Consider the following 25,307-nt stretch of genomic DNA (forward strand, 5'->3'; position numbering starts at 1 on the left):
CATCTAGGAAAATAAATCTCCAAAAGTTGATTCTGTTCATCTGGACATAGCGTATGAAGAAGTCACTTGGATGAGTGATGTCTCACATGTAAAAACTGAAAAAGAAGAAAGAGAACACCATCACAAATTCAAAAGCCTTCTCTCTTTTTAAACCTGTCAGCCTATTGTGGATCATTAAAACAATGGATGCTTGTGTACCAACCATAACTTATTTCATTGTGTCAGTTACTACAGTTACTACAGCTGTGTACACAGTGTGAAATAGTTAGATGCTATTAGTTTTATTTATTAGATTTATTTACACTTTAAAAATTCTAACAGGATATGTTCTTAAAGCGTAAGAGAAGTTTGGAATCTCTAAAACTGTGAAATTTTCCAAGGACTTAGAGAGGTTTTTCTCAGAAGAGGTTACAATTATTTGAAGAATTATACAGATACATGAACTTCATTTAGAAATCTCACTGGCAGTATATTCAGTGCACATGAAAAGGGCTTCATTTTATTTCATTTTATCTCCACTGTAAGATTCCCCAAAGACACAGTATGAGGGTCTATAAGCTGGAACACATTCATAATGTGAAAATACATTTTGCATGGCTTTAATATTATTTAACTTTTTATGTTTTATGTAGTTTAATGTAAAGGTTACTGTACAAAAAACAGTTGAGATGCGCAGATTTTTCACTAAAAACTTATGAAAATTAATTATAGCCCCTAATTTTCTTCTGTAATGTTTTTACCTGTTGCTGAAAGTGACCAGTAACTTTATAACAATAACTTCTCAACAACTATAACTCACTATAACTATTACTTAATGAGTAACCAATAACTTGTTCTAGCATAAATGCTATGGTGACTTCCAAACTTCAAAGTCCTTATTTCATCAACAACATAACATTTATTGAATTTGGTTTTATTCGGAATATTTGGAAACATCCAATTTGAATTCTTCTTATTATAGCATACAGTATAGTAGAATGGATTATGAGAAACATTGACAATTACAGGCAAAGCAATATCTATGAAAACATTGCTCTGAGTAAAATAAAGTGCAGTATATAACTACAACCAGTTCACTGATGTTCTCTTAAGGTCTTCTATGCATATTTAATGCACTTAAGGTGGTTTTTGAAGAAATGAAGCTGCAATTTGAATTCTGAGTCATTCTTTCTAGGATTTCTGAACTTGCGATAACGAGCACTTCTGGCTACATGTTGATGGTCAATGGATACATCACCACAAGTGGCAACAAGTAAATAGCCCAGGCCATCCATAAAGAACTCTAGATTAAAAAAAAAACAAGTATTTTAAAATAAAACATTTTGTTATCATAGCTAAGCAAAACTGGAAGCCCCCCCCCTTCTTGTCGCTTTTAAACCAAACTGAAATCTGGACCTACCTGAATGTGCTATCCACTGTAGCTTAGGGTCAAAACCCACCCTCTGTACAGCATCTGTACGGGCCAGGAAGAAGTTGACCACTCCACTGGCCAAAAAGCATTGTGGAACTGAATGTAATTTCTTATTAGACTTCCTGTATAAGCAGCCACCTTCAGTTTCTTCTCCTTCTTCATAGATAAGAGAGAAATAAAACTGATTCTCTTTTACTGACCCACCAACCTAAAAAGAAGAGAAACCGAAAAGCAAGCTATAAATATTGTCATGAACAGAGATGGGCAGTAACATGTTTACTTTTTTTCAAGCAATGAGTAAAGTAAGGGATTACTATTGCAAAAAAAGTAATTAACACGTTATTGCGTTACTAAACTGTGATTTTGTTTGTGAGAGTGTCTCATGACAATGACGTAAGAGCGTGCATGTCCGTGGAAGCAACAGACGTGTGCAGATTAACAATGAACAATATGGAGTGCGGGAGAGAGTACGACCATGCAGCGTTTAAAGTGTGGAAGTACTGACATTACTTTGAGTTTGATTCTGTAAAAAGTGACAAAACCATTAGCGTCCGCTGTTACTCTGCGTGGGAAGAAAAGTTCTTTCTACAGAGAAAAATGTAACTTCAAATCTGAGCAAACACTGAGCACGCTGCCACAGGAATGTGACATTCACAGAGAAATCCCCGGACCACCCCACTGACATGACTGCTGTGACAACGGGCAAACCCTCAAACTCCTGCAAACAGGTTAAAATAGATTTAAGAGCGACAGGACTCAGTGCTGCTGAGTCTTTGATTTTATTTATTTTCTGCTGTGTTTTACTTGTATATTAAAGAGATTAGAGATGAAAGATTAAAATATGATGGATTGTGCAGAAAAAAGAGAATTGGGCTGAAAGGTCTATTGCTTTATATTCAGGTTGTGTATCACGCTTTTAAAAACTAACTAAGTAACTAATTACTTTTGAAAATAGTAATCAGTAAAGTAATGGGATTACTTTCTTGGAGTAGTAATTAGTAGTAACTAATTACTATTTTCAAGTAACTTGGCCAACACTGGCCATGAACGCCGAACAGATAATTGTGACTTCTGTCGGATTATGATATTACTTTATGCCATGTTAGACCCCTAAGTAAAGATTGTGAATTATTATGTAGTTTTAGTTTGCATTATTCTCCTGAATTAGAAGAAGGTGATAACTATTACATTTGGTAAATTGATTTGCATTACATTAGACTGCTGATTTATTGTGAATGGATGATATTGTTTTATGATGCATTATACTGCTGAGTTATAAGAAAATATTGTTCACAGAAAGTCATCGCCTTATTTGTCTAATTAGAAGAGAACAGAGCATACTGCCCCATTTCATCAGGAGCAGATAAACAGGGAGCCAAGGTCGTAGCTTAGGCGCTGTGTGAGAAAGAATGTGAATGTTTAGGCTTTTATGATTAGGTGGGGGCCACTAGAGGCTATAAGAGTTTGATCAAGGCTCCACCATTTTGAGATCTGATGCTGTCTGCTGTATGGTGTCCATCTCCCACGCGTGTGTTCATTAAATCATCGTTTGACTTGACCCGGCCGGACCAGTGTGGTTATTTTTGGTTTTCCTCTTGTATCCATCCCCAATATTTGAACCCGTGACAGTTTTGGGGGCTCGTCCTGTGGTACTGGGATGGAAGTTTTGGAGGTTTGGACGGTCCGAGGTGGTTGAACGGGCAGGCACGAGCCAGTGGTCTGACGTGAGTGGGCAAGCCGGCACATTTAAAGGTGAGGCACAACCTGTTGAATGTAAATCCAAACTGTGCCAAATTGGACTGTATAAATTAAAAGTCTACTCACTGAAATTACTGGTGAAGGCCTGTTTTGATTTTGATGAAAAATCTCATGAGTTTTGAAACTTGAAATAAGCTTATAAGTTACAATACTGAGTTAGAGGCTCAAGATAAAGGAAAATAATACTGAGTTAGAGGCTCAAGATAAAGGAAAACAATACTGAGTTAGAGGCTCAAGGTAAAGTAAAATAATACTGAGTTAGAGGCTCAGGTAGTTTGATAGGGAATTGGTCAGTTTGTGAGTTAGAGGCTCCATTGGTCTAAAGGATTGCATCTGTGTTGGCCATGTTGAGAGTTAGAGGCTCCATTGTCCATAACGTTGCATTTGCGTCAGTCATACTCTTGTTTTAGAGGGTTGACGGCGGTTTAAAAGTATTATAAATTTTGTGAGAAGGGTGGTTAGAGGCCACTAAGAGGCGCATAGCCCGGAGGTTACGCTCCCTCCTGGCCGCGGACGCGCGACCTTGACCTGTCGGCGAACAGGGTTAGTTCAGTTGGCTTGACTGTGGGGTACAGGGCATCCTGGAACAAGCTAGGAGTTAGAGGCTCCTTATCTGCGCTTTTTTGGACACTTTAAATTGAGTTAGGGACTTTAGAGATGAGGCCAGATACAGTTAGAGGCTGATACTGGTTAATTGATTACAAAAAAGTTGGACTTTCTTCGGTTGGACCCGTTATCTTAAATTTGTCAAAATTGTGTAGGCGCTAAAACTTTCAGGCCTGAGAGTGATTGTAAATATAAGACGTCTTTGTAATATAATAGAAAGTTGAGTGTGAAACGAGGCTGTGTGTGACGACAGTGCACTGCAGCGCTGCGAGCTATTTTTAGATAGTATGATGTGAACATGCAAATGAGGTGGCTGCTGTGAAGCCCACAGAGGACTTCCTGTTTAGCGTGTTATTGAGTTTTATAAGTATGATTTGCAAACAATGATACATGCCTGTAATTAAAACGCTGATTTTGCTGATTATAATATTACAAATAAAGTTTTGAATGACTACGGTGAATGTTTGATGTTTGGCTGAGTTTTGATATGGGAGAGACGGCTTCGCAGCTGCTGGGGGTAAGTGACCGGAAACTTGCATGCCCATAAAAGGCAACTGCCTGACTGTGTGAACTATGCACCAAGAGAGAGAGTAAAATTTAGGTAGATGAACCAAATGGATGTTGTAAGAAAAATAGTAAATGAATGTTTTAGTCTCTTAATACAGGTGGATTTCTCTCAACCAGGAGACCTGAGTACAGCAGCAAAAGGATAGATTAACAAAATTGGGATGACACACAGGCCAAGCTCTGGCTCAAAATTTTACAGGTTGACCTATCACTTTGTCCCCACCCAAAAAAGAAGCTTAAAGGACATCTTCTCCTCCAGTTATCGGTTACCATCACTGGAAATTTTCAGGCAAGTTTTTCACTGAATTGTTTTTGGCACCATGTGTCCCTGAATCTCACAAGCAAGCTCTAATTCCTGGCTGAAGACATGGAATGCTGTTATTTAAGGTGGGAAATCAAAATTTGGGAAACAAAATTAAAAACATACACAATTAGAGAAATGCCTTGTTTGAGAAAAAAGTTAAAATAACCCACCCACAAACACACACACACGCAATGAAGAAACAGCTTACATTCATGAACACGTGAAGATTTTCCAGCAAGGTTAAAGCAGCAAAACTTAACATACACATGTTGTTAAATGATAAAGTTTATCCACTACTAACAAATAAACTCTCTGGGTTGCAGGACAACAACTTGACTTCAAAAAGACAGACACTGGTATGATAAACCAGTGATGAAATAATAAATTTAGTGGTTAAAAGAGTCAAATTGTGACATGTTTTCCTCTGATTGATTAATACAAGTGATTATTGAATGAAATAAAAATTCCTTTTTTGAATTATTAAACATGATCTTAAGAATTTTAACGTGTACCTGTGTTGTCCTGTCAACTTGGTGGGTTAGGAGTTGATTATATAGTGAGAAAAAACAAAAAAAAGGGGGGGAGAAGGCTGACACAGGGCCTGGCCCCTCTCTGAACAACACAGCCAAAACAACATCATTTTCCTGTTCGTCTGTTTTTGTTTTGTTTTTGTTTTTTCTCTTTATGCTTAATTACAGGCTGCTTTGTCGGCCCGGAAAGCCGAGGCTGACCTGGACTCCTGCTCTCCCCTCTACCATCTTTGCTCTCCCTTCTACCATCTTTGATGTGACCCTGACCAAATGCTACAGCAGCTGGACTCACAACAACAGCCTGAGAATGTCAACAGTGCTGCAGGAAAACGATCTCATGCAGCGGAGACAGAGAACGTTAAATCCAAGGCCCGTTTCACTACACGGGGGAGATTTCCAGACAGCTTCAGCTGACAGAGCTGTGACGAGATGCCTATTAAGCCCGGATGAAAAGTGAGGCCGAGCAAAGAATGCTGACCTTAACAACACTGCATTAAACCTGTGCAGGACAGTGACGGACCAACACGGAGGATCGGGCAGCAAAAAGGGCGTGCCAGAGACACGAGGAGTAACTGAGGTCAGAAGGCACCTCAGATTGGACAAAAGCAGCAGAAGAACATAAGCTGAAGGCACAGGTGTCGGGGCTCAGCCAGGAGCTGACCTCTGAGAAGAGCCGAACAGCAGAGCTGCAGAAGGCCGTGGAGCAAAGCAAGGAAAACATCAATAAACTTCAATCTGACGTGTACGGAAAAGACTCTGAGGTTTCTGCCCTCAGTGAGAGCTCAAGACATCAGAGCAGAAACTGAGCATGCCTCAGGAGGAGCTGGCTGCTAATCGAACCCATCAGTCAGGCTTGGAGTCCCAGATACAGGACTTAAAATCAGGCCGGAGCTTGCTGGAGCAGGAGGTTGTCAAACCTGAAGAGAAGCTCCAACACAGGAGCAAACCCTGAAGAACCTACAGAAGCAAAAAGGGTCATGTTAAGGAGGAGCTGGACAAGGAGAAGATGCAGGACACTGGAGAAAAGGAATGCCTCAATTGGGGCCAGAACCAGTATGGAGAGAACTTTGGGCAGCAGCACCAATGGACCCAAACGGACTGAAAAGGGGGAGGCAGGACCCCAGAGCACGCTTCAGGCCATGGTTTACCCAGAACACCAGAACAGGAAAGTGATGAACACAAACACACACACAAACACACACATCTACATACACTGACTCAGAATCAAGAGAAACACACATATGAACACATATGCACTCGTTGATTGACTGAGAAATGACACACACACACGCACACAAATCGAAATGCTGATTCAATTCACTGAGAAGTGATCCACACACACATACACACATACACATGTTTGTGCAATGAAGAGTGATACACACACGCTGATGCAATGAAGAATGCTTTACTAACAAATGCTATGCTGATACGCAAAATGCTGCACACAAACCTCCAAATACAGAATTTGTTACAACAACAAGAAGTAATTGATTGTTAATTGGTTAAATGCATTTCATGTCACCCAGAGGGCATTTGTGTAGATTTAGGGGACAGGGTCTAAAGCAGTTTGGTTATGAAAACAATGTCTGTGAGTGATGTCTGTTTATGGCTCAAGGCCTCGACTGAATTGTTTACTGTGCTTCGCACAGCCTGATAAGGAGCAGTGGTACAGAGTGAAAATGATGAATTAACGGTGTGAGCCTTATTTCGGAGCGCCACATTTTTGTGATTGAGATTTAATTGAAGGAGGAACACACTGAAACATGAAAAAATAAATAAATTTTAAAAAAAGAAAGAAAAGGGGGCCAGCCCTTGGATTTACGTAAGCATCCCATGTGTATTTAACACAATTGCCTCAGGCTTTAAAGATCTGTACAAAATTCAACAGGAAATCATAGCTTCCCTGTATTTCCTATATTGTTGGCATGCTGGTGAGTGCTGTTGCTCCACAGTAAGAAGGTCCTGGGTGCAAGTCCACAGTCTGGCTAGTTTGCAGTGGTTTCTCTCTGGGTATTCTGGTTTCCTGCCACAGTGAAAAGTCATGAAGCTATTAGAGTTAGGTTAATTGATGATTCTAAATTATCCGTGAATGTAAGTGTAAATGGTTGTTTGTTTCTAGGTGATAGACTGGTGACCTGTTCGGGGTGCACCCTGCCTCGTAACCTATCACTTTAGAGTTATTTCCCAGCCCTCGTGCAATTAGGATAAAGATAGGAGGATGGTAGTTGTTGTAGACCCATTCAATTTTTATGGTAACCAGAATTTAGACTTTGTTGAACCGTAGGCAATATGAAGACAACATGTAGTATTTAAGGGACCAAGTAGAATTTGGATAAAAGTTATTGAATAGTGTTGAAATAAAATGACAGAATTGTGAAGGATTAAAATATTCCAGGAGCTTAACTTACTCCATCTGAACATGTCTTAATCGTGTAATATGAACTCAAAATGCACAGGTTTACTGAATATGAAAAGGTTGTGTTGATTTAACTCAGTTGTTTAAGTTTCTATCAAAGCGAAACATTTGTGTGTAACTAGTGTCCATTATTGAATCAAATAAGTCCAACATGTTTTTGTCAGTGCGAAAAGAAGTTACACTGAAAAAAAGGGATTGGCCTGCTCTTGGATTTACATAAGCATCTTGCGTGTATTTAACACAATTGCCTCATGCTTTAAAGTTAAGTGTAACTATATAGTGTAGAAACTACATGATATGCAGAGAGGGTAGATTAAATTGTTCATATCATGTTCAAGTGAAGTAAGTCAATAATATAGCAATGTTAAATCCCGCGACACTGCACGGGATTTCAGTCTCGCACTCTTTGGATCGTGGTTTGAGGAAGGCATCCATCTCAGTCAAGTCGAGCAGCCACCTCTACTTTTTTGGTATACCTTGTAATTTGAACACAATAATTTCATGTTTCTATGAACGTAATTAAATCATGTAGGATTTGCATGGAATTCAAAAACTTAATTTGTTCTTGTTGAGATGACATGATACAATCTAGTAAGAGTGGTTAGTTGCTGAACTCATGAAATTCACAAGATCGCACAAGATTTCAAACTGCAGGAAAATCAGTGGAGTTATAAGAGGCAGAGAACTACACACACACCACGTGCATGCTATTGCTATTTATTGTGGATTAACCTGTCAAGGACAAAAACAAAAAAATTCTGCATCAAATACAGGAAATCATAGCTTTCCTGTACTTCCTAGATTGTTGGCATGGTGGTTAGTGCTGTTGCTTCACAATAAGAAGGTCCTGGGTTCAAATCCACATTCTGGCTAGTTTGCAGTGGCTTCTCTCTGGGTATTCTGGTTTCCTCCTACAGTTAAAAGTCATGCAGTTATTAGAGTTAGGGTTAACTGGTGATTCTAAATTACCCGTGAATGTAAGTGCACGTGGTTGTTTGTTTCTATGTGATAGACTGGTGAGCTGTCCAGGGTGTAACCTGTCACTTCAGGGTTATTTCCCAGCTCTCCTGCAACCCGGAGTATGATAGTCATTGTAAATCCATTCAATTTTTATGGTAACCAAGATCTAGACTTTGTTGAACATTATGTAATATGAAGACAACATGTAGTATTTAAGTGACCAAGTAATACTGGGGTAAAAGTTATTGAATAGTGTTGAAATAAAATGACAAAATTGTGAAGGATTAAAATATTCCAAGAGCTCAACTTACTTCATCTAAACATGTTTCAATTGCGTTTTAGGAACACAAAATGCACAGGTTTATTGAATATGAAAAAATTGTGTTGATTTAACTCAGTTGTTTAAGTTTCTGCCAAAGCAAAACATTTGTGTGCAACAAATGTCCACTATTGAATCAAGTAAATCCAACATGGCCTTTTCTTCAGTGTACGGTACCTGTATTCCTACACAATATTGTCCCGGGATGGAGAAAAACTTTCTGGTGAAGTTTTGTTGATTTTGGGTTTTGCTTAAAACTAGGTTGATTTTATCAGTGAGGTTTGGATTGTTTTCTTTCTCTAAGAGAGAGAAAGATGGTTTTATGTTTGGACATGTTTCCAACGGGCCCCAGTATTTGTTATTATATGAGTATTTTATTGGTTACGTTTGTCTTTGCTTTTGTTACAGTGCACTGAAATAAGAACATCTGAGAGGAGTGATCCACCGGTGGTGATATTTTGGTATTTTGTGAGTTCCTGATTTAACAAATCAGCTCTTTAATCCAGGCCTGAGAGATTGAACTTTAAAGCGCTATAAAACATTCTTACTGAAAACAGTTGCAAAGTATTTTTCTCCATGATTATAATGGGCTCTGGAGAAATTCACTTATATGGGACATTGATCACATGAGAAGTCCTGAGCCTAAAAGGATTGCAGCGAGTCAATCCAGTCCAAAGAAACAAGGAACTGTTTTCCTTTAAAATGATGACGTCATCTTGCTGGTGATGGAGCCTCGAATAGGTTGCGTGTGAGACTCCATTATCAGCAATATCTGGTATGAATGTGTGTGAATGTATGCATGTGACTGGACTGTGATGGACTGACGACTAAAAGTTTAAACTGACTTGATACTGAGACAAAAACGGTACCGACTTTAGGATTAGTAAATGCCCACAAACAATTCACCCAGCCTGTAAAAGAAGGGTGGATGTTTTGTCTCACTTTGTTTTGTTTTTGCAGGAGTAGAAGGAGGACAGAGACTAAAGGGGGAGGCTGTAGCTTCACATGAGTGTGAACTGCAGACTTAACCCTTTGGTTGCTAATTTTGAGTTACTGATGTTTCCATCAAGAAAATTGTGTTTTATTAGCTGTGTTTCGATTAATGCATCACATTATATTGTTGGGAATGTTAAATGCTAAAATGGAGAGAAGCTTTGATTTCACTCATGACTGAAAATGTTATTATTAACCATAGCAGGCCACTGTAAAAAAGCCAATTAATTTTGATAGAGAAAAAAGCAAAAAAAACCCTCTATTAATGTCTATGAATAACAGGGGAATGATAGACTTGTTACATTTAAAATAGAGATATGTAATGACAAACACTGGTCCACGTCATTTAGGTTCTCCATTGAAATAGTCAATAATTTAGAAAAGTAAGATAGAACCGACAGGGGCATGTGCTGAGATGTGGTGCTGCACAAGAACGAGAGCAAAATAAAGAAAAATTATTGTGTTTAGCTTTGATAAATTAAAATTAAAATGTACCATTACACTCAGAGGATCAATATGAAATTGAATATATGCTAATTTTGTATGAAGTACATGACTGATAACTGTTCTGTCCTGAGCTTTTGTTTTTACAGCGCCCACTTGACCACACCAACAGTTTCTCGCCACCAAAATTGGGGACTTGCAAAGAATAGGGAGGAATATCATCAGAAGTGGGAAAGGTAAGCCCCGATGGGGGTGATAACATTATTAATTTCACGTATGGTCAAATTCTTAAAACTTGACCCCAAACATGAAGAATTCTTCAAACATTTAGAGACAGAGTGGAGTTCTAGATAAACATAATGTAGGATGGACCATTGGAATTAATAAGATGGTGAAAAACACGCAGGAAAAATGTTGATCATGTTGATTATGTTTATTCCAGTGTGCAGGGATTGGCTAATCTGACCAGGAAATGTTATAAATGGATTGTCGGAACAGTCAGCGTTAAAGTCACCTTTGACAGTCCAGACTAAGATGGCGTTGGACATCTTCAGGGCGGAAAAGGGTTGGTGTGACCAAGGTGTGGTTTGGCTTGTTGTATGTATATTTCAAGATGATATGGCTCTGGATGGACCAGTTACCAGGGCATGGAAGGAGGACAGACTTATTAAAGGAAGAGAAGGAATTTTCTGGGATTGGAGATCCTGTGGGTGAATGGTTGACTAAAAGCATGCATAAAATAAAAGCTATTTTTTGTTATTGATTGGTAATAGATTGATAATTGGCCACATTCACAGTTGTATTGACTTGTAGTGGACGTAGTCTACTTCATGTTTAAGCACTCTAATTAACAGATTGAAAATAGTGACATTAAAGGAAGAATATGCAGCGCCACCCTGTCAAATGCCAGTGCCGGTGGGGCTCAGGGATGAATCAGGTGAGCTGGATTCATGGCTGAATTAAAACATAGAGGCCTCTGCTGTGGTCAGTAAGGGATAAAAATTGTGTGTTTTACTGTTATTTTAGCATCAGCATTATTGTTACATCAGAATCATATAACAAGCATTGCATTGAACATTTATTGAAGCTATTGACATATTAATATTTGTATTACAGTGATTGTTATAACCCCATGTTAATCTTCTATCTACAGGTGTCAAAAGTAGTCAACAAGTTCATGTTGAAGTGAAGTTCATAATAATACAGGTTTTGTTTGTAGACGATTGTGAAGACGCAGGCTCTGGGCGGAGCCCGGAGTTGAACAGATCTAACATGACAATTAAATTGATTTCATTCCCTAACACAGAATAACAAGACTGGAGCAACGACACTGGATAGGAGAAAGTCTGATACTTTCTAAGATATGAGGTCACTAACCTTTTCTTTTAATTTTCTAGCTTCATTGAATGGACACATGGTAGAATTAGAAATGGCTAATTTGTTTATGTCTTTTATTAGAATGAGTGGTTTTAATCATTTTTATACATATCTTGCAAATGTGCTTATAATGAGTTGGCACTCGGTTTTTTGAAGGTCATAAGCTTCGTTCGGCGATAGTCCGGACTGATAAAGTGTAGGAAATGCCTTGAGTGCAGCAGGCTAAATGCAAACACGCTTAAACACACATACACTAAATTAGGATAAGTCCTTGGGACATTCTGAATATTCTAAACAAATTCTGAATCACCAAAAGATCAGTAGACAGCAACATTAGATTGTTAGAGCTGGGAAGAGAGGTGTTTTGGTTTTCTGTCTCTTACAGAGGAAGGAACAGACACCAGACGAGGTCACAGATATACGAGGATCCTTGGCAGCAGAGACAGACACGGTGACTGCGGAAACATCAACTGGGTTCAAGTGTCATGGCATTTTGGGCTCCAGCTAGTCACCTCAAAAGGATGGATCCCATAAACACAGCAATAACCATGAAGGGGTTAAAGGAAATCCAGGAACACCACACCAACGACGTTCGAGAGGCTGTTGGTCATAAGGGGGACACGTTCCTGTTCCGTTTTCTGGGAAACACAGCGGTGACCCCAGAATACACAGATCATTGTTTGAAATCGGGGCAGAATAATCCCCTGATCTGTGCAACGACTGAAGGGTTGTCTAACCCCTGATGTTGAAGAAAGAAGAGCAGAGGATCACCCGACTGGAAGACACTGGTGCCTACAGCAATAAAATAAAGGTTAAAAGCTCCTCGGACAGAGGTTCTAGTCTGAGTACGTTTGGAGGGTATAAGGTAGCACCGAAATAAAGCTGTGGGAGAACTGGGGAGTGATGGGAGTATCATCTGTACCTACTGTTGTTGTTGTAATAAAAGTTTTTCTTGCATCTGAACTGCGCAAACACAGAGGTCATCTCACATATGGTTCACCCAACAGGGGGACAAAGGGCCTAAGGAGTAAGGAGAAATGAACCCGGCAACACTGGATTGCAGGGTGTAAGTGAGCTCTTTAAGTCTAAAGAGCTCATCAGGGGGAATTGTCGGATTATGATATTACTTTATGCCATGTTAGACCCCTAAGTAAAGATTGTGAATTATTATGTAGTTTTAGTTTGCATTATTCTCCTGAATTAGAAGAAGGTGATAACTATTACATTTGGTAAATTGATTTGCATTACATTAGACTGCTGATTTATTGTGAATGGATGATATTGTTTTATGATGCATTATACTGCTGAGTTATAAGAAAATATTGTTCACAGAAAGTCATCGCCTTATTTGTCTGATTAGAAGAGAACAGAGCATACTGCCCCATTTCATCAGGAGCAGATAAACAGGGAGCCAAGGTCGTAGCTTAGGCGCTGTGTGAGAAAGAATGTGAATGTTTAGGCTTTTATGATTAGGTGGGGGCCACTAGAGGCTATAAGAGTTTGATCAAGGCTCCACCATTTTGAGATCTGATGCTGTCTGCTGTATGGTGTCCATCTCCCACGCGTGTGTTCATTAAATCATCGTTTGACTTGACCCGGCCGGACCAGTGTTGTTATTTTGGTTTTCCTCTTGTATCCATTCCCAATATTTGAATCCGTAACACTTCTTTTTCTGTTTGTTTTTTTTTAAATCAAAACCAAGTCTTTATCGCAAACTAGTTTATGAGGTGGCTAACCTTTTGTACTGTAGTTGACTTAATAAAATGGTCTTCAGCTAAGCTTGGTCCTAACTGTGTCTAACTTTTGCTTGTTATTGGTTGTAACTCTGAATAACAAGAAAAAAAAATCTGATTGGCCACTTTATTGGCTTGCTAAATTGCACTTTGATGCAGCTTAAAAAACAGTCCTTTATTCTAACTTGTTTTTCTTTTTGGAATAGTCAAATAATGCTGATCAGTTGGGTTGTAGTCCAACACAAACTCCAAGTTTAATGACAGCTTCAGTTTACAACTGATATTTGAAACACAACCTAAACCTCTCAACCACTTCCTCCTGCTCACTGTTTACAATATAATACATGTGACTGTGGCTTTTATGCTACATGCTGTACAAAAGGTTATTCCTGTTCCCGTAAAAGTGCAAGGTTTATGATCAGTCTTATCAAAAGGGAATGAGCCTTGGTGGTGATGGTGGAATGGGCGTATTAGGTCACACTTAGAATGCAAACATCTGATTTAGCTAAAGAAGAAAAAAAATCTGACAAAAACACAGAATTCTGCAGTTAATTTAGTGTAGCAGGAATCTAGATCACATTAGTGATGAAAATGATCAACAAATTGGGGGGGGGGGGTGCTTACAACTGTTAACAGAAATGGATATATATACATATATATTATGTACATAGATCAGTTAGTGTTCTATTTAAAGAAGAAAACATAAATCAGATAACATGAGCTATTTCATTCTCACCACATCCAGTTCAGGGACCGCCTCCATCATCTCCACAAGCTTCTCTATCTTTGTCTTCTCTGTAAACAAAAAGTCATCATCCACCCACAGGAAGTACTTGGTGGTTACCTGGGAAACAGCCAGATTTCTGCCTGCAAACCAGCCCTGAGGATGAAAACACATTTTACAGTCTGTTTTAATGGTCCTTTACCCTCTGAGGTGTAAGTAGTCACTTGTGACATTCATTACTTCTAGACTGGACTATTGTAATTCAGTATTATCAGATTGTTCTGAAAGTTCCTAAAATCACTAATCCAAAACACTGGAGTCTAATCTTAAAAGCTGCAAACTTTTTCTTCTAAAAGCTTACACGTAGGGCTGGATGAAGGCACACTTGACTACCCTCAGACTACTGGATGATTTCATGCGATGCACTGAGCATTTCCTCTCCACTCTTCTTATATTTAGGGGATGAGTGATTTAAAGTCTAATTCTAGAAAAGAAAAAAGCATAAAATCCTATATTTTACTATTTTAATAAATCCTTCAATAATTATACTGCTCTGTCCAAGATGTCTGATAAAACTCAGTATGAATAAAAAACCCCACAAAAAACACAATCTTACGTTCTAAATGTCTATGCATACCTGTGCTGGAGGCATGATGTAATGTTTTCTCCGGTAATGTGCTCTGGTTCAAAGTTGTCATCTGCAACAATAACTTTTATGGTGCTATAGAATTTTCGGATACTGTCCAACAAGACCTTCAGCTGTTCGTACCGCAGGAAGGTCTTTGTGGCGATGGTAACTTGAGAGCTGATATCTGACAGACAGAAGCAAAAAAATGTTTCAAGAAAATAAGACAGATCATCTGCTACAGAGTAGAATGAGTTTTGTGCAAACTGTGCAAATTGAACAGCAAACTTTTCATTGCTGAAGCCGCTACACTGAAGTGCTGCAGCAAGGTCGTTGTTGCCTGTTGTTGTGGTAACCCCCGAACCAAATGGTGGACACCAGAGGTGAAGGGAGCCACCAGGCTGAAGTTGTGTCGGGCTTGGTTAGCCTGTGGGACTCCAGAGGCACCTGAAAGGCCAAGCGGAACGCAGCTTGAGCAGTGGGTGAAGCAAAAAACTTGAGTGTGAGAGCAGTTCAGAGCGGCCATGGAAAAAGACTTTCGGACTACCTTGAAGAGATTCTGGCAAACCTTCTGGCGACTCAGGAGGGGAAGGCAGTGCTCTACCTGCACTGTGTATAGTGCGGATGGAGCGCTGCTGACTTCGTTTGAGAACATTGTCGGGCAGTGGAAAGAATACTTCGGAAGGAATACTTCGAGGACCAGCTTAATCTCACTGGCACCGTGAAGGAAGCAGAGTCTAGGGACACATTATTTTTCGCATCTGGTTTCTAAGCACTCAGCCAAAGGAGTTATAGATTTAATAATCCACAAGGAACAAAAACAAATTGTGAAGGGGAATTTAACTTAGAATACTTAATATTTTAAGTGGCAGCACGGTGGCACGGTGGTTAGCACTGTTGCCGCACAGCAAGAAGGTCCTGAGTTCAATTCCAACATCAGGCTGGGGTCTTTCTGTGTGGAGTTTGCATGTTCTCCCCGTGTTTGCGTGGGTTCCCTCCAGGTACTCCAGCTTCCTCCCACCGTCCAAAGACATGCAGCTTGTGGGGATAGGTTAATTGGATAATCCAAATTGTCACTAGGTGTGAATGTGCGAATGAATGTGAGTGTGAATGGTTGTCTGTCCCTGTGTGTTAGCCCTGTTAGCCCTGTCCAGGGTGTACCCTGCCTCTCGCTCTATGACAGCTGGGATAGGCTCCAGCGCCCCCCGCGACCCTGAAAAGGATAAGCGGAAGTGGATGGATACTTAATATTTTAACAACACACTATTCCCACTAACTAGTAGTAAGATACAAAATAAAACCAAAGAAATAATTGGGTTGGCATATACTGTGAAAGAACCTTCATAAAATTCATGGTTTTCCTGCATTTCTCTCTCTCTCTCTTTTAATACCCTTGTTTAAAAAGTAGATTCCTACCTGTCCCCATGTCATACAGGACTGGTACATGAGGCTGCTTGATGGCAATAGCGAACACAGCTTTATGGTTTTCAAACTGGAAAGTTACTAAAAAAAGAAAAAGAAAAAATACTTATTGTACACTAAAAAGAAGATTTGGGCTTAAAAGACAAGACTGAGTTCCCAGACAATGCAGACCAAGGTCTCCAGTGTTGATATGGTAGACTGTGCTAGTATAGGACACTTTGACCAGCACGTCATTGAGCAGCTCCAGGCTCCCGGACTTGATTATCAATTCTTTCTCACCAGAACCTGTGAATTACAATTTCACAACATTTCATTCCAGTGTCTTCTTTAGATTGAAGTTTGATTGTGAATGTCATAACATATCAAATCCATCATATCATGCAGTGACCCCTCCATGCCCTATTCATACTTTCAGGACATAAATGTTCTGCCATAGAATAAAGTTAATGACTCAGAACATATTTGTTCCTGATTTGCAGTGACCCACCCTTTTAAAGGATATATCAGACACAAATCAAGCCAACAAATTAACCTCCACAAAATAACAGATTTGTTTAGTATAGGAGTTCTAGCTTTTTTTGTCACCAATTTGTATATAAACTGATGAGAAGTGGAATCTCACCTTCGACTGTGACCTCTGCTGGTGGAATATCTGTGGTCAGGATCCCTTTAGAGACTTTTAAGACCACCTAGAATAGAAAAATCTGAATAAACTAAAAAGTACTCCAAGTATTCATACTTACACAGACATCTGTGACATCATTCATTTTAATCACAGTGACAGTAAATGCTGGATATAAATTTACATACAATCACAGAAAATTGTTTTCATTTTTAATTTACCTAATTTCTTGTGGTATTTGATTTAGATGTATTATCTTATATTTGAAAGCTGGCCCCAGACCACAACCACAAAACCAGACTCAGTGTCCTGGCCTGATGTTACTGCAGGGCTTTATGTATGCAGCTAGCAAAATGCTAAAGAGAGCTTAGGGGCCATCCACATGGGAAGCACATGACAACCAGAGACCAAAAAAAGTTATTACGGTAATGTAAATAAGTGACTTCAAGTGAGAATGAATGAAGAAAAGCACTGGTGGGGCAACTGGATAGGTCCTGAGTTAGACTTTATACATTAAAGTAATTATATTATTTGAGAAATAGCTTTGGTTTAATAATCATTTAGCAAATTATAAAATTCATATTACTAACACTCTGGCTTTAAATATCCAACTCATCTTCAGCAAAGTATCTAGGGCCTGACAATTTTGCTTACGGTGGGGTTTCTGTCTTCAACTCAAACTCAACACCAAAATGGCTTCATTTGCAAATGACAAAGAATTATTCCTACAACATAAAGAATGCAAATTCAACATCTTTGTTTCTTTAAATCTCTATGATAATAGTATTAAAATGAAAGTTACCAAGAGCTTCTAAGGTCATCACAATTACTATGAGGAAATTTAAAGTTTTACCAAGCAGAAATACTACAGTGGCAGCCTTGAAGTTCACTGTTTTTTTAAATGAAACATACAGACCTACCTTTGGAGAAATATTTGATACCCATCTTGCACCTCTACTATTCTAACAGAGTTTGTTGAGATTTGCCTGTCAAGCTGAACTGTTTTATGACACTAACCTTGTAGCTGCTCCTTTTTCCTGCATGCAGCTGTAAACCTAAAATTAAAATGACCACACTGTGACAGCATCCCATGATGGAAAGAAATAGATACGTCAGTGGTTATATTGACCATATAACAAAGAAAATTTAAAAAGGCAAATGATCAAGGAAGTGACTGAACATGTGAAAACCGAGATCCACCTTCCTGTCTGTAACCATGGTAGCGCTACCCTGAAATTGTGTTTGATAATATATGACATGCTGCAGTGCCCTATTTGGCAGGATCTCTTTTATTACTCATTACCTATGTATTTCTTCATGTCTCACCTGGTATGACAGAGGAGGACAAGGGCTTTACTGTGTAAATTGGATACTGCAGAGGAGAGTTGGGCAAAGCAAACAGCTTCTTGGACAGTACAGAAGTTGTCCTGTGGAAGAAATGAGGTGTATGCAACACAGATCATTTTGACTGATCAAGTATAATGACCACAAAGCAACAAATAAGTACTGTGAGGCCAAAGGTCAATCTAAGTAGTGGCATTATTGGATAAGCAATACATTTATCCATATGGGAAATAAAGCATGTAATCATGTTTTCAACAAACATGGAATCATTTCAGTGTGGCTAAAAAAATGAAAATAGTTAAACACCTCTTGAGTTTTGTTTTTTTTTTAGCTTTTGAGATTTAGTAATATTAGATGTGGTTCCGCCCCAACTGCTGGTGCTTTGCCCTGCCCCTGTCCCGATCAACATTTCTCACTTTTTAAGAGCTGGTGTGACTAGACCTCTATTCTGTGTGTCAACGTCATACATTTCTGGGCCCTATACTACAACGTGAGATCAACATACCCAGGGTATCTTTCTATTGTTAGGATTAATGTACTTTAAGTAAATTTTCAAAATATTCGTCTTTAAATAATAGTAATAAATATTTAAGTGCAGTTTTTCATCCTAAAAGAAAATAAGGCAGAAACATAAAAGGTTATTTGAACAGCTTCACCTTTAAACTCTGAGCCAACATTATTCTGTACATTTGGCGTCGGTACCAGAGAAAATGCATCAACATGATCCACCCTGGAATCCTTGGAAGTGCTAAAAAAGTGCACGTATACATGGCGTGCGATCTGGGAAGCACGCGCGAGTCAGAACTTGGATGCGGCAGGTCCTTGCCACTAGCGATCATGGCTGTTTAGAACTTTTTTCTGCCGCCAAACAGCGCTGCCTTCTTCCGGTTGACCCGATGTTATCGGAGCATGCTCACCCATTGCAGTTTTATTCGTCGCAATGCCAAAGGTATAGGAGGGGAAGTAATAAGCTGGACGTTATGTTCCTAACTGAGACATAGCTTTGTGCTGGTGAAGTGGCACCTTTGCTGGAACATTGCCCAGGTTGTCTGGGATGGGAGACGGGGTTGCCTCTATCATCAAAGACTGTTTTAAATGCAAATAGATTTGTTTTTTTCCTCATTTGACTCCCAGCTCCTGACTTTAAGCTGTCCTGTGGTTCTAACTATAGTTACCTTTTATCCACTTAAATATATTGGCCCTGTCTCAATATGCGTACTTGTGCATACTTGCGTTCTCATGTACTCGTAGTACGCATCAAGCCGAGAAAGCGAAAAATTCCCGGATTTGTCCTTGCTCTGCCCATCTTATCGAGCATGCATCGGTGGTGACTTGTGTGGACTTGGTACAGCCAGTGGCGGTCCTAGCCTGTTTGGCGCCCTGGGCGAACACTCCCTCTGGCGCCCCCCCCCCCCCCCCCCCCCCCACACACACACACACACACACACAAAACATATTAAGGATTGTACATTAACATAAAACTGTTGTACACACACATATACACATATGAAGAGAGAGAGAGTATGCATAGTATCCAAACAGCTACCAAACAGCCATCATACAATGAGAACAGGACAAATCAAAAACTGACAATGACTAATTAATATTAAAATCTGTAACATAATGTATTGTTTGGAGTTTAGTCTGTTACTGTTGCTATTTTTACCATTTCTTCTTGGAGCAACTGTAACCCACATAATTTCCTTAGGGATTAATAAAGTATTCTGATTCTGATTCTGATTGTTTCAGGATACATGACCTGCCATTATCCAATGACACATCTGCTTACCTGTATCTTTTGCTTGTTTCTCTTCCTCTTCTTTTCTCTTTTTTCTAAACTGAAGACATGATGGCTTTGAACTTTTCTTTTCCATCTTCCATTGGTTTTAATTTTGCACTCCAGTATGAACATTCATCCCCCAACCCGAGGTTCACCACAACATAACCTAACAGACCTACACCTTAATTCACAGATTCACTTTGTCTTTATTTCTGGGATTTCACACAACCCAGGATTCAAATCATGAATACATAATGGGCTTGGATTTACAACATTGTGAATGAAATGTGTTTTATTTGGAAGCAGCAGCCCCCCCTCCCCTTTTGACGGGTTGTGTGTGAGACTTTAAATCATCAAACTGTAAATTTAAAATTGTTATTGATCCCTTTACCCCGAGTCCTAAAGTGTATATTTATTTTCTTACTCTTCTTACATATATTGTTTGTTTATTTGCACTGCTGTAACTGGAGCCTCGTCGTCTCGTCTCTCTATATACTGGACTGTCTGTAGCGGAGATGACAATAAAGTTTACTTTGACTTCGGCAGCGAGCAGGCGCACCGAGGGCTCTCGCACTCACTTTTCGTGTATAGAATTTCGAAAAAACATCGGTGCAAATTATAAGTCTGTATCATAATGTCGGGTGTTTTCGTGTTTATTGGTTTGTTTTTATTTTGTTTTACTTTGCGAGTTGGTTATTAGACGCTGCTCCAGCCGGTCAGAAAATCCCCCGCCGCCCCGCCCTCTCCTCTCTGCGCCGCAAGCAGCAGGCGCACCTCGCAAACGAAGGGCGCCCTTACTCCCAGCAAATGGGCGATAGAAAACTGATCGGTGCCTGTGACATTCCCAATATGCGCTGGCTGATGTCGGGGCAGCATGAGTACGAGCATTTTTTATTTTTTTGCCGATGCCCGTGATGCCGCCCCCCACCACGATGCCGCCCTGGGCAACCGCCCGTGTCGCCCGTATCTAAAACCGCTACTGGGTACAGCTAAATATCCCAGAATGCATTCCGTCCAAAACTCAAACGCGGCAATGGCGGAGAACCGCGGCTAAAAAATATTACTTTTTCTGGGTCACAAAATAAACTTTTAAGATATTTTCAGGCGAGGATGTAGCTGTGTAAACTTCAAATATCTACTCAGTTTATCAAGATATCATATATTTCTATATATTTCCAAACGTGCTCCGATGTTTCTGAGGCCATGGTTCTCAGCCGGAAAAGGGTGGAGTGCCCACTCCGGATAGGGGATGAGTTCCTGCCCCAAGTGGGGGAATTCAAGTATCTCGGGGTCCTATTCGCGAGTGATGGGAGAAGGGAGCTGGAGATCGACAGACAGATTGGTGCTGCGGCTGCAGTGATGCGGACGCTGCACCGATTTTATTTGTTCCTGAGTAAATTGGTTTGGCTGAGATTAAAGTTAAGCTTCATAACATATTAATCACAGTTACATTAAGAGGGGACGGCAGTAAAAACTCCGGACCTGTGACATCATCAAGTACGCTGGTGTTCCAATTGTACAAATCGCGAGTCCGTACTCGCGTTCTCGGCAAGTCCGGTCTCGCCGAGAACGCGAGTCTGTACTTGAGAAAGGGCTCTTGACTTGTTGATTTCAGAATTGTGTCTGGGCCAACATGCAAGGGCTACACCCTAGACGTTGTCTTGGATGGGAGACTGCCTGGGAATACCTGGTGCTGTAAGCCTTTCATGTCATTGAACTGCTTTTGATCCAGAGAAGGGGTGTATTAAAAGACCCAAAGCAGCTGCCCATTAATGAGGGCACATTAACGACATTGCTTTTGGCTGTTTTCACCAATGTCTTGTTCTGCTGGCTGAGGCCACCTACAACACACCAGGGCCAGTGCTGCTGGCCGAGGCTAACTACACCATACCAGGCCCTGTGCTGGTTCCTGAGGCCATCTTCAAAAATCCAGGGCCTGTGCTGCTGGATAAATGCTAAACTGAGTCTTTGGGTTAGGGTATTAGGCAAGAATGCAGGTAGGCTTATAGGATTGTGTTCGTAACTTCAAGTACTGGCCACCTCATCACTTGATTCCATAAATTGACACATTGTGCTGTGGGCAGCAGCTTACGGCCATACCACCCAGAGCACGCCTGACCTCGTCTGATCTCGGAAGCTAAGCAGGGCTGAGCTTGGTTAGTACTTGGATGGGAGACTGCCTGGGAATACCTGGTGCTGTAAGCCTTTCATTTTCATGTCATTGAACTGCTTTTGATCCAGAGTAGGGGTGTATTAAAAGACCCAAAGCAGCTGCCCATTAATGAGGGCACATTAACGACATTGCTTTTGGCTGTTTTCACCAATGTCTTGTTCTGCTGGCTGAGGCCACATACAACACACCAGGGCCAGTGCTGCTGGCCGAGGCTAACTACACCACACCAGGCCCTGTGCTGGTTCCTGAGGCCATCTTCAAAAATCCAGGGCCTGTGCTGCTGGATAAATGCTAAACTGAGTCTTTGGGTTAGGGTATTAGGCAAGCATGCAGGTAGGGTTATAGGATTGTGTTCGTAACTTCAGGTACTGGCCACCTCATCACTTGATTCCATAAATTGACACATTGTGCTGTGGGCAGCAGCTTACGGCCATACCACCCTTAGCACGCCTGACCTCGTCTGATCTCGGAAGCTAAGCAGGGCTGGGCTTGGTTAGTACTTGGATGGGAGACTTCCTGGGATAACCTGGTGCTGTAAGCCATTCATTTTCATGTCATTGAACTGTTTTTGATCCAGGGAAGGGGTGTATTAAAAGACCCAAAGCAGCTGCCCATTAATGAGGGCACATTAACAACATTGCTTTTGGCTGTTTTCACCAATGTCTTGTTCTGCTGGCTGAGGCCACCTACAACACACCAGGGCCAGTGCTGCTGCCCGAGGCTAACTACACCACACCAGGCCCTGTGCTGGTTCCTGAGGCCATCTTCAAAAATCCAGTGCCTGTGCTGCTGGATAAATTCTAAACTGAGTCTTTGTGTTAGGGTATTAGGCAAGCATGCAGGTAGGGTTATAGGATTGTGTTCGTAACTTCAGGTACTGGCCACCTCATCACTTGATTCCATAAATTGACACATTGTGCTGTGGGCAGCAGCTTACGGCCATACCACCCTGAGCACGCCTGACCTCGTCTGATCTTGGAAGCTAAGCAGGGCTGGGCTTGGTTAGTACTTGGATGGGAGACTGCCTGGGAATACCTGGTGCTGTAAGCCTTTCATGTCATTGAACTGCTTTTGATCCAGAGAAGGGGTGTATTAAAAGACCCAAAGCAGCTGCCCATTAATGAGGGCACATTAACGACATTGCTTTTGGCTGTTTTCACCAATGTCTTGTTCTGCTGGCTGAGGCCACATACAACACACCAGGGCCAGTGCTGCTGGCCGAGGCTAACTACACCACACCAGGCCCTGTGCTGGTTCCTGATGCCATCTTCAAAAATCCAGGGCCTGTACTGCTGGATAAATGCTAAACTGAGTCTTTGGGTTAGGGTATTAGGCAAGCATGCAGGTAGGGTTATAGGATTGTGTTCGTAACTTCAGGTACTGGCCACCTCATCACTTGATTCCATAAATTGACACATTGTGCTGTGGGCAGCAGCTTACGGCCATACCACCCTGAGCACGCCTGACCTTGTCTGATCTCGGAAGCTAAGCAGGGCTGGGCTTGGTTAGTACTTGGATGGGAGACTGTCTGGGAATACCTGGTGCTGTAAGCCTTTCATTTTCATGTCATTGATCTGCTTTTGATCCAGAGAAGGGGTGTATTAAAAGACCCAAAGCAGCTGCCCATTAATGAGGGCACATTAACGACATTGCTTTTGGCTGTTTTCACCAATGTCTTGTTCTGCTGGCTGAGGCCACCTACAACACACCAGGGCCAGTGCTGCTGGCCGAGGCTAACTACACCACACCAGGCCCTGTGCTGGTTCCTGAGGCCATCTTCAAAAATCCAGGGCCTGTGCTGCTGGATAAATGCTAAACTGAGTCTTTGGCTTAGGGTATTAGGCAAGCATGCAGGTAGGGTTATAGGATTGTGTTCGTAACTTCAGGTACTGGCCACCTCATCACTTGATTCCATAAATTGACACATTGTGCTGTGGGCAGCAGCTTACGGCCATACCACCCTGAGCACGCCTGACCTCGTCTGATCTCGGAAGCTAAGCAGGGCTGGCCTTGGTTAGTACTTGGATGGGAGACTGCCTGGGAATACCTGGTGCTGTAAGCCTTTCATGTCATTGAACTGCTTTTGATCCAGAGAAGGGGTGTATTAAAAGACCCAAGCACCTGCCCATTAATGAGGGCACATTAACGACATTGCTTTTGGCTGTTTTCACCAATGTCTTGTTCTGCTGGCTGAGGCCACATACAACACACCAGGGCGAGTGCTGCTGGCCGAGGCTAACTACACCACACCATGCCCTGTGCTGGTTACTGAGGCCATCTTCAAAAATCCAGGGCCTGTGCTGCTGGATAAATGCTAAACTGAGTCTTTGGGTTAGGGTATTAGGCAAGCATGCAGGTAGGGTTATAGGATTGTGTTCGTAACTTCAGGTACTGGCCACCTAATCACTTGATTCCATAAATTGACACATTGTGCTGTGGGCAACAGCTTACGGCCATACCACCCTGAGCACGCCTGATCTCGTCTGATCTCGGAAGCTAAGCAGGGCTTGGCTTGGTTAGTACTTGGATGGGACACTGCCTGGGAATACCTGGTGCTGTAAGCCTTTCATTTTCATGTCATTGAACTGCTTTTGATCCAGAGAAGGGGTGTATTAAAAGACCCAAAGCAGCTGCCCATTAATGAGGGCACATTAACAACATTGCTTTTGGCTGTTTTCACCAATGTCTTGTTCTGCTGGCTGAGGCCACCTACAACACACCAGGGCCAGTGCTGCTGGCCGAGGCTATCTACACCACACCAGGCCCTGTGCTGGTTCCTGAGGCCATCTTCAAAAATCCAGGGCCTGTGGTGCTGGTTAAATGCTAAACTGAGTCTTTGGCTTAGGGTATTAGGCAAGCATGCAGGTAGGGTTATAGGATTGTGTTCGTAACTTCAGGTGCTGGCCACCTCATCACTTGATTCCATAAATTGACACATTGTGCTGTGGGCAGCAGCTTACGGCCATACCACCCTGAGCACGCCTGACCTCGTCTGATCTCGGAAGCTAAGCAGGGCTGGGCTTGGTTAGTACTTTGGTGGGAGACTGCCTGGGAATACCTGGTGCTGTAAGCCTTTCATTTTCATGTCATTGAACTGCTTTTGATCCAGAGAAGAGGTGTATTAAAAGACCCAAAGCAGCTGCCCATTAATGAGGGCACATTAACGACATTGCTTTTGGCTGTTTTCACCAATGTC

At 41.2% G+C, this 25,307-nt stretch overlaps 1 protein-coding gene, 1 non-coding gene and 6 pseudogenes across 2 annotated transcripts; 7 read left to right on the forward strand and 1 right to left on the reverse strand.

Annotated features, from left to right (window-relative positions):
• Positions 1-1,097: 1,097 nt before the first annotated feature.
• Positions 1,098-17,759, reverse strand: LOC148104953 (beta-1,4 N-acetylgalactosaminyltransferase 2-like). The gene is given in 8 exon segments (XM_087838359.1): positions 1,098-1,282; positions 1,400-1,619; positions 14,158-14,301; positions 14,783-14,808; positions 14,811-14,957; positions 16,187-16,273; positions 16,364-16,477; positions 17,735-17,759. Coding segments are annotated over 8 exon segments (948 nt in total).
• Positions 17,760-22,024: 4,265 nt separating this feature from the next.
• LOC148104954 (5S ribosomal RNA) lies at positions 22,025-22,143 on the forward strand (annotated as a pseudogene).
• A 390-nt stretch (positions 22,144-22,533) lies between these two features.
• LOC148104955 (5S ribosomal RNA) lies at positions 22,534-22,652 on the forward strand (annotated as a pseudogene).
• A 390-nt stretch (positions 22,653-23,042) lies between these two features.
• LOC148104956 (5S ribosomal RNA) lies at positions 23,043-23,161 on the forward strand (annotated as a pseudogene).
• Positions 23,162-23,545: 384 nt separating this feature from the next.
• LOC148104957 (5S ribosomal RNA) lies at positions 23,546-23,664 on the forward strand (annotated as a pseudogene).
• Positions 23,665-24,054: 390 nt separating this feature from the next.
• Positions 24,055-24,173, forward strand: LOC148104958 (5S ribosomal RNA; annotated as a pseudogene).
• Positions 24,174-24,556: 383 nt separating this feature from the next.
• LOC148104959 (5S ribosomal RNA) lies at positions 24,557-24,675 on the forward strand (annotated as a pseudogene).
• Positions 24,676-25,065: 390 nt separating this feature from the next.
• Positions 25,066-25,184, forward strand: LOC148104960 (5S ribosomal RNA). Its single transcript, XR_015718911.1, has one exon. It is a non-coding gene; the product is annotated as a 5S ribosomal RNA (ribosomal RNA).
• Positions 25,185-25,307: the final 123 nt, after the last annotated feature.

This window comes from Neolamprologus brichardi, chromosome 3 (genome assembly GCF_056152115.1).
Source record: "Neolamprologus brichardi isolate AB-2024 chromosome 3, ASM5615211v1, whole genome shotgun sequence".
Lineage (NCBI taxonomy): Eukaryota > Metazoa > Chordata > Actinopteri > Cichliformes > Cichlidae > Neolamprologus > Neolamprologus brichardi.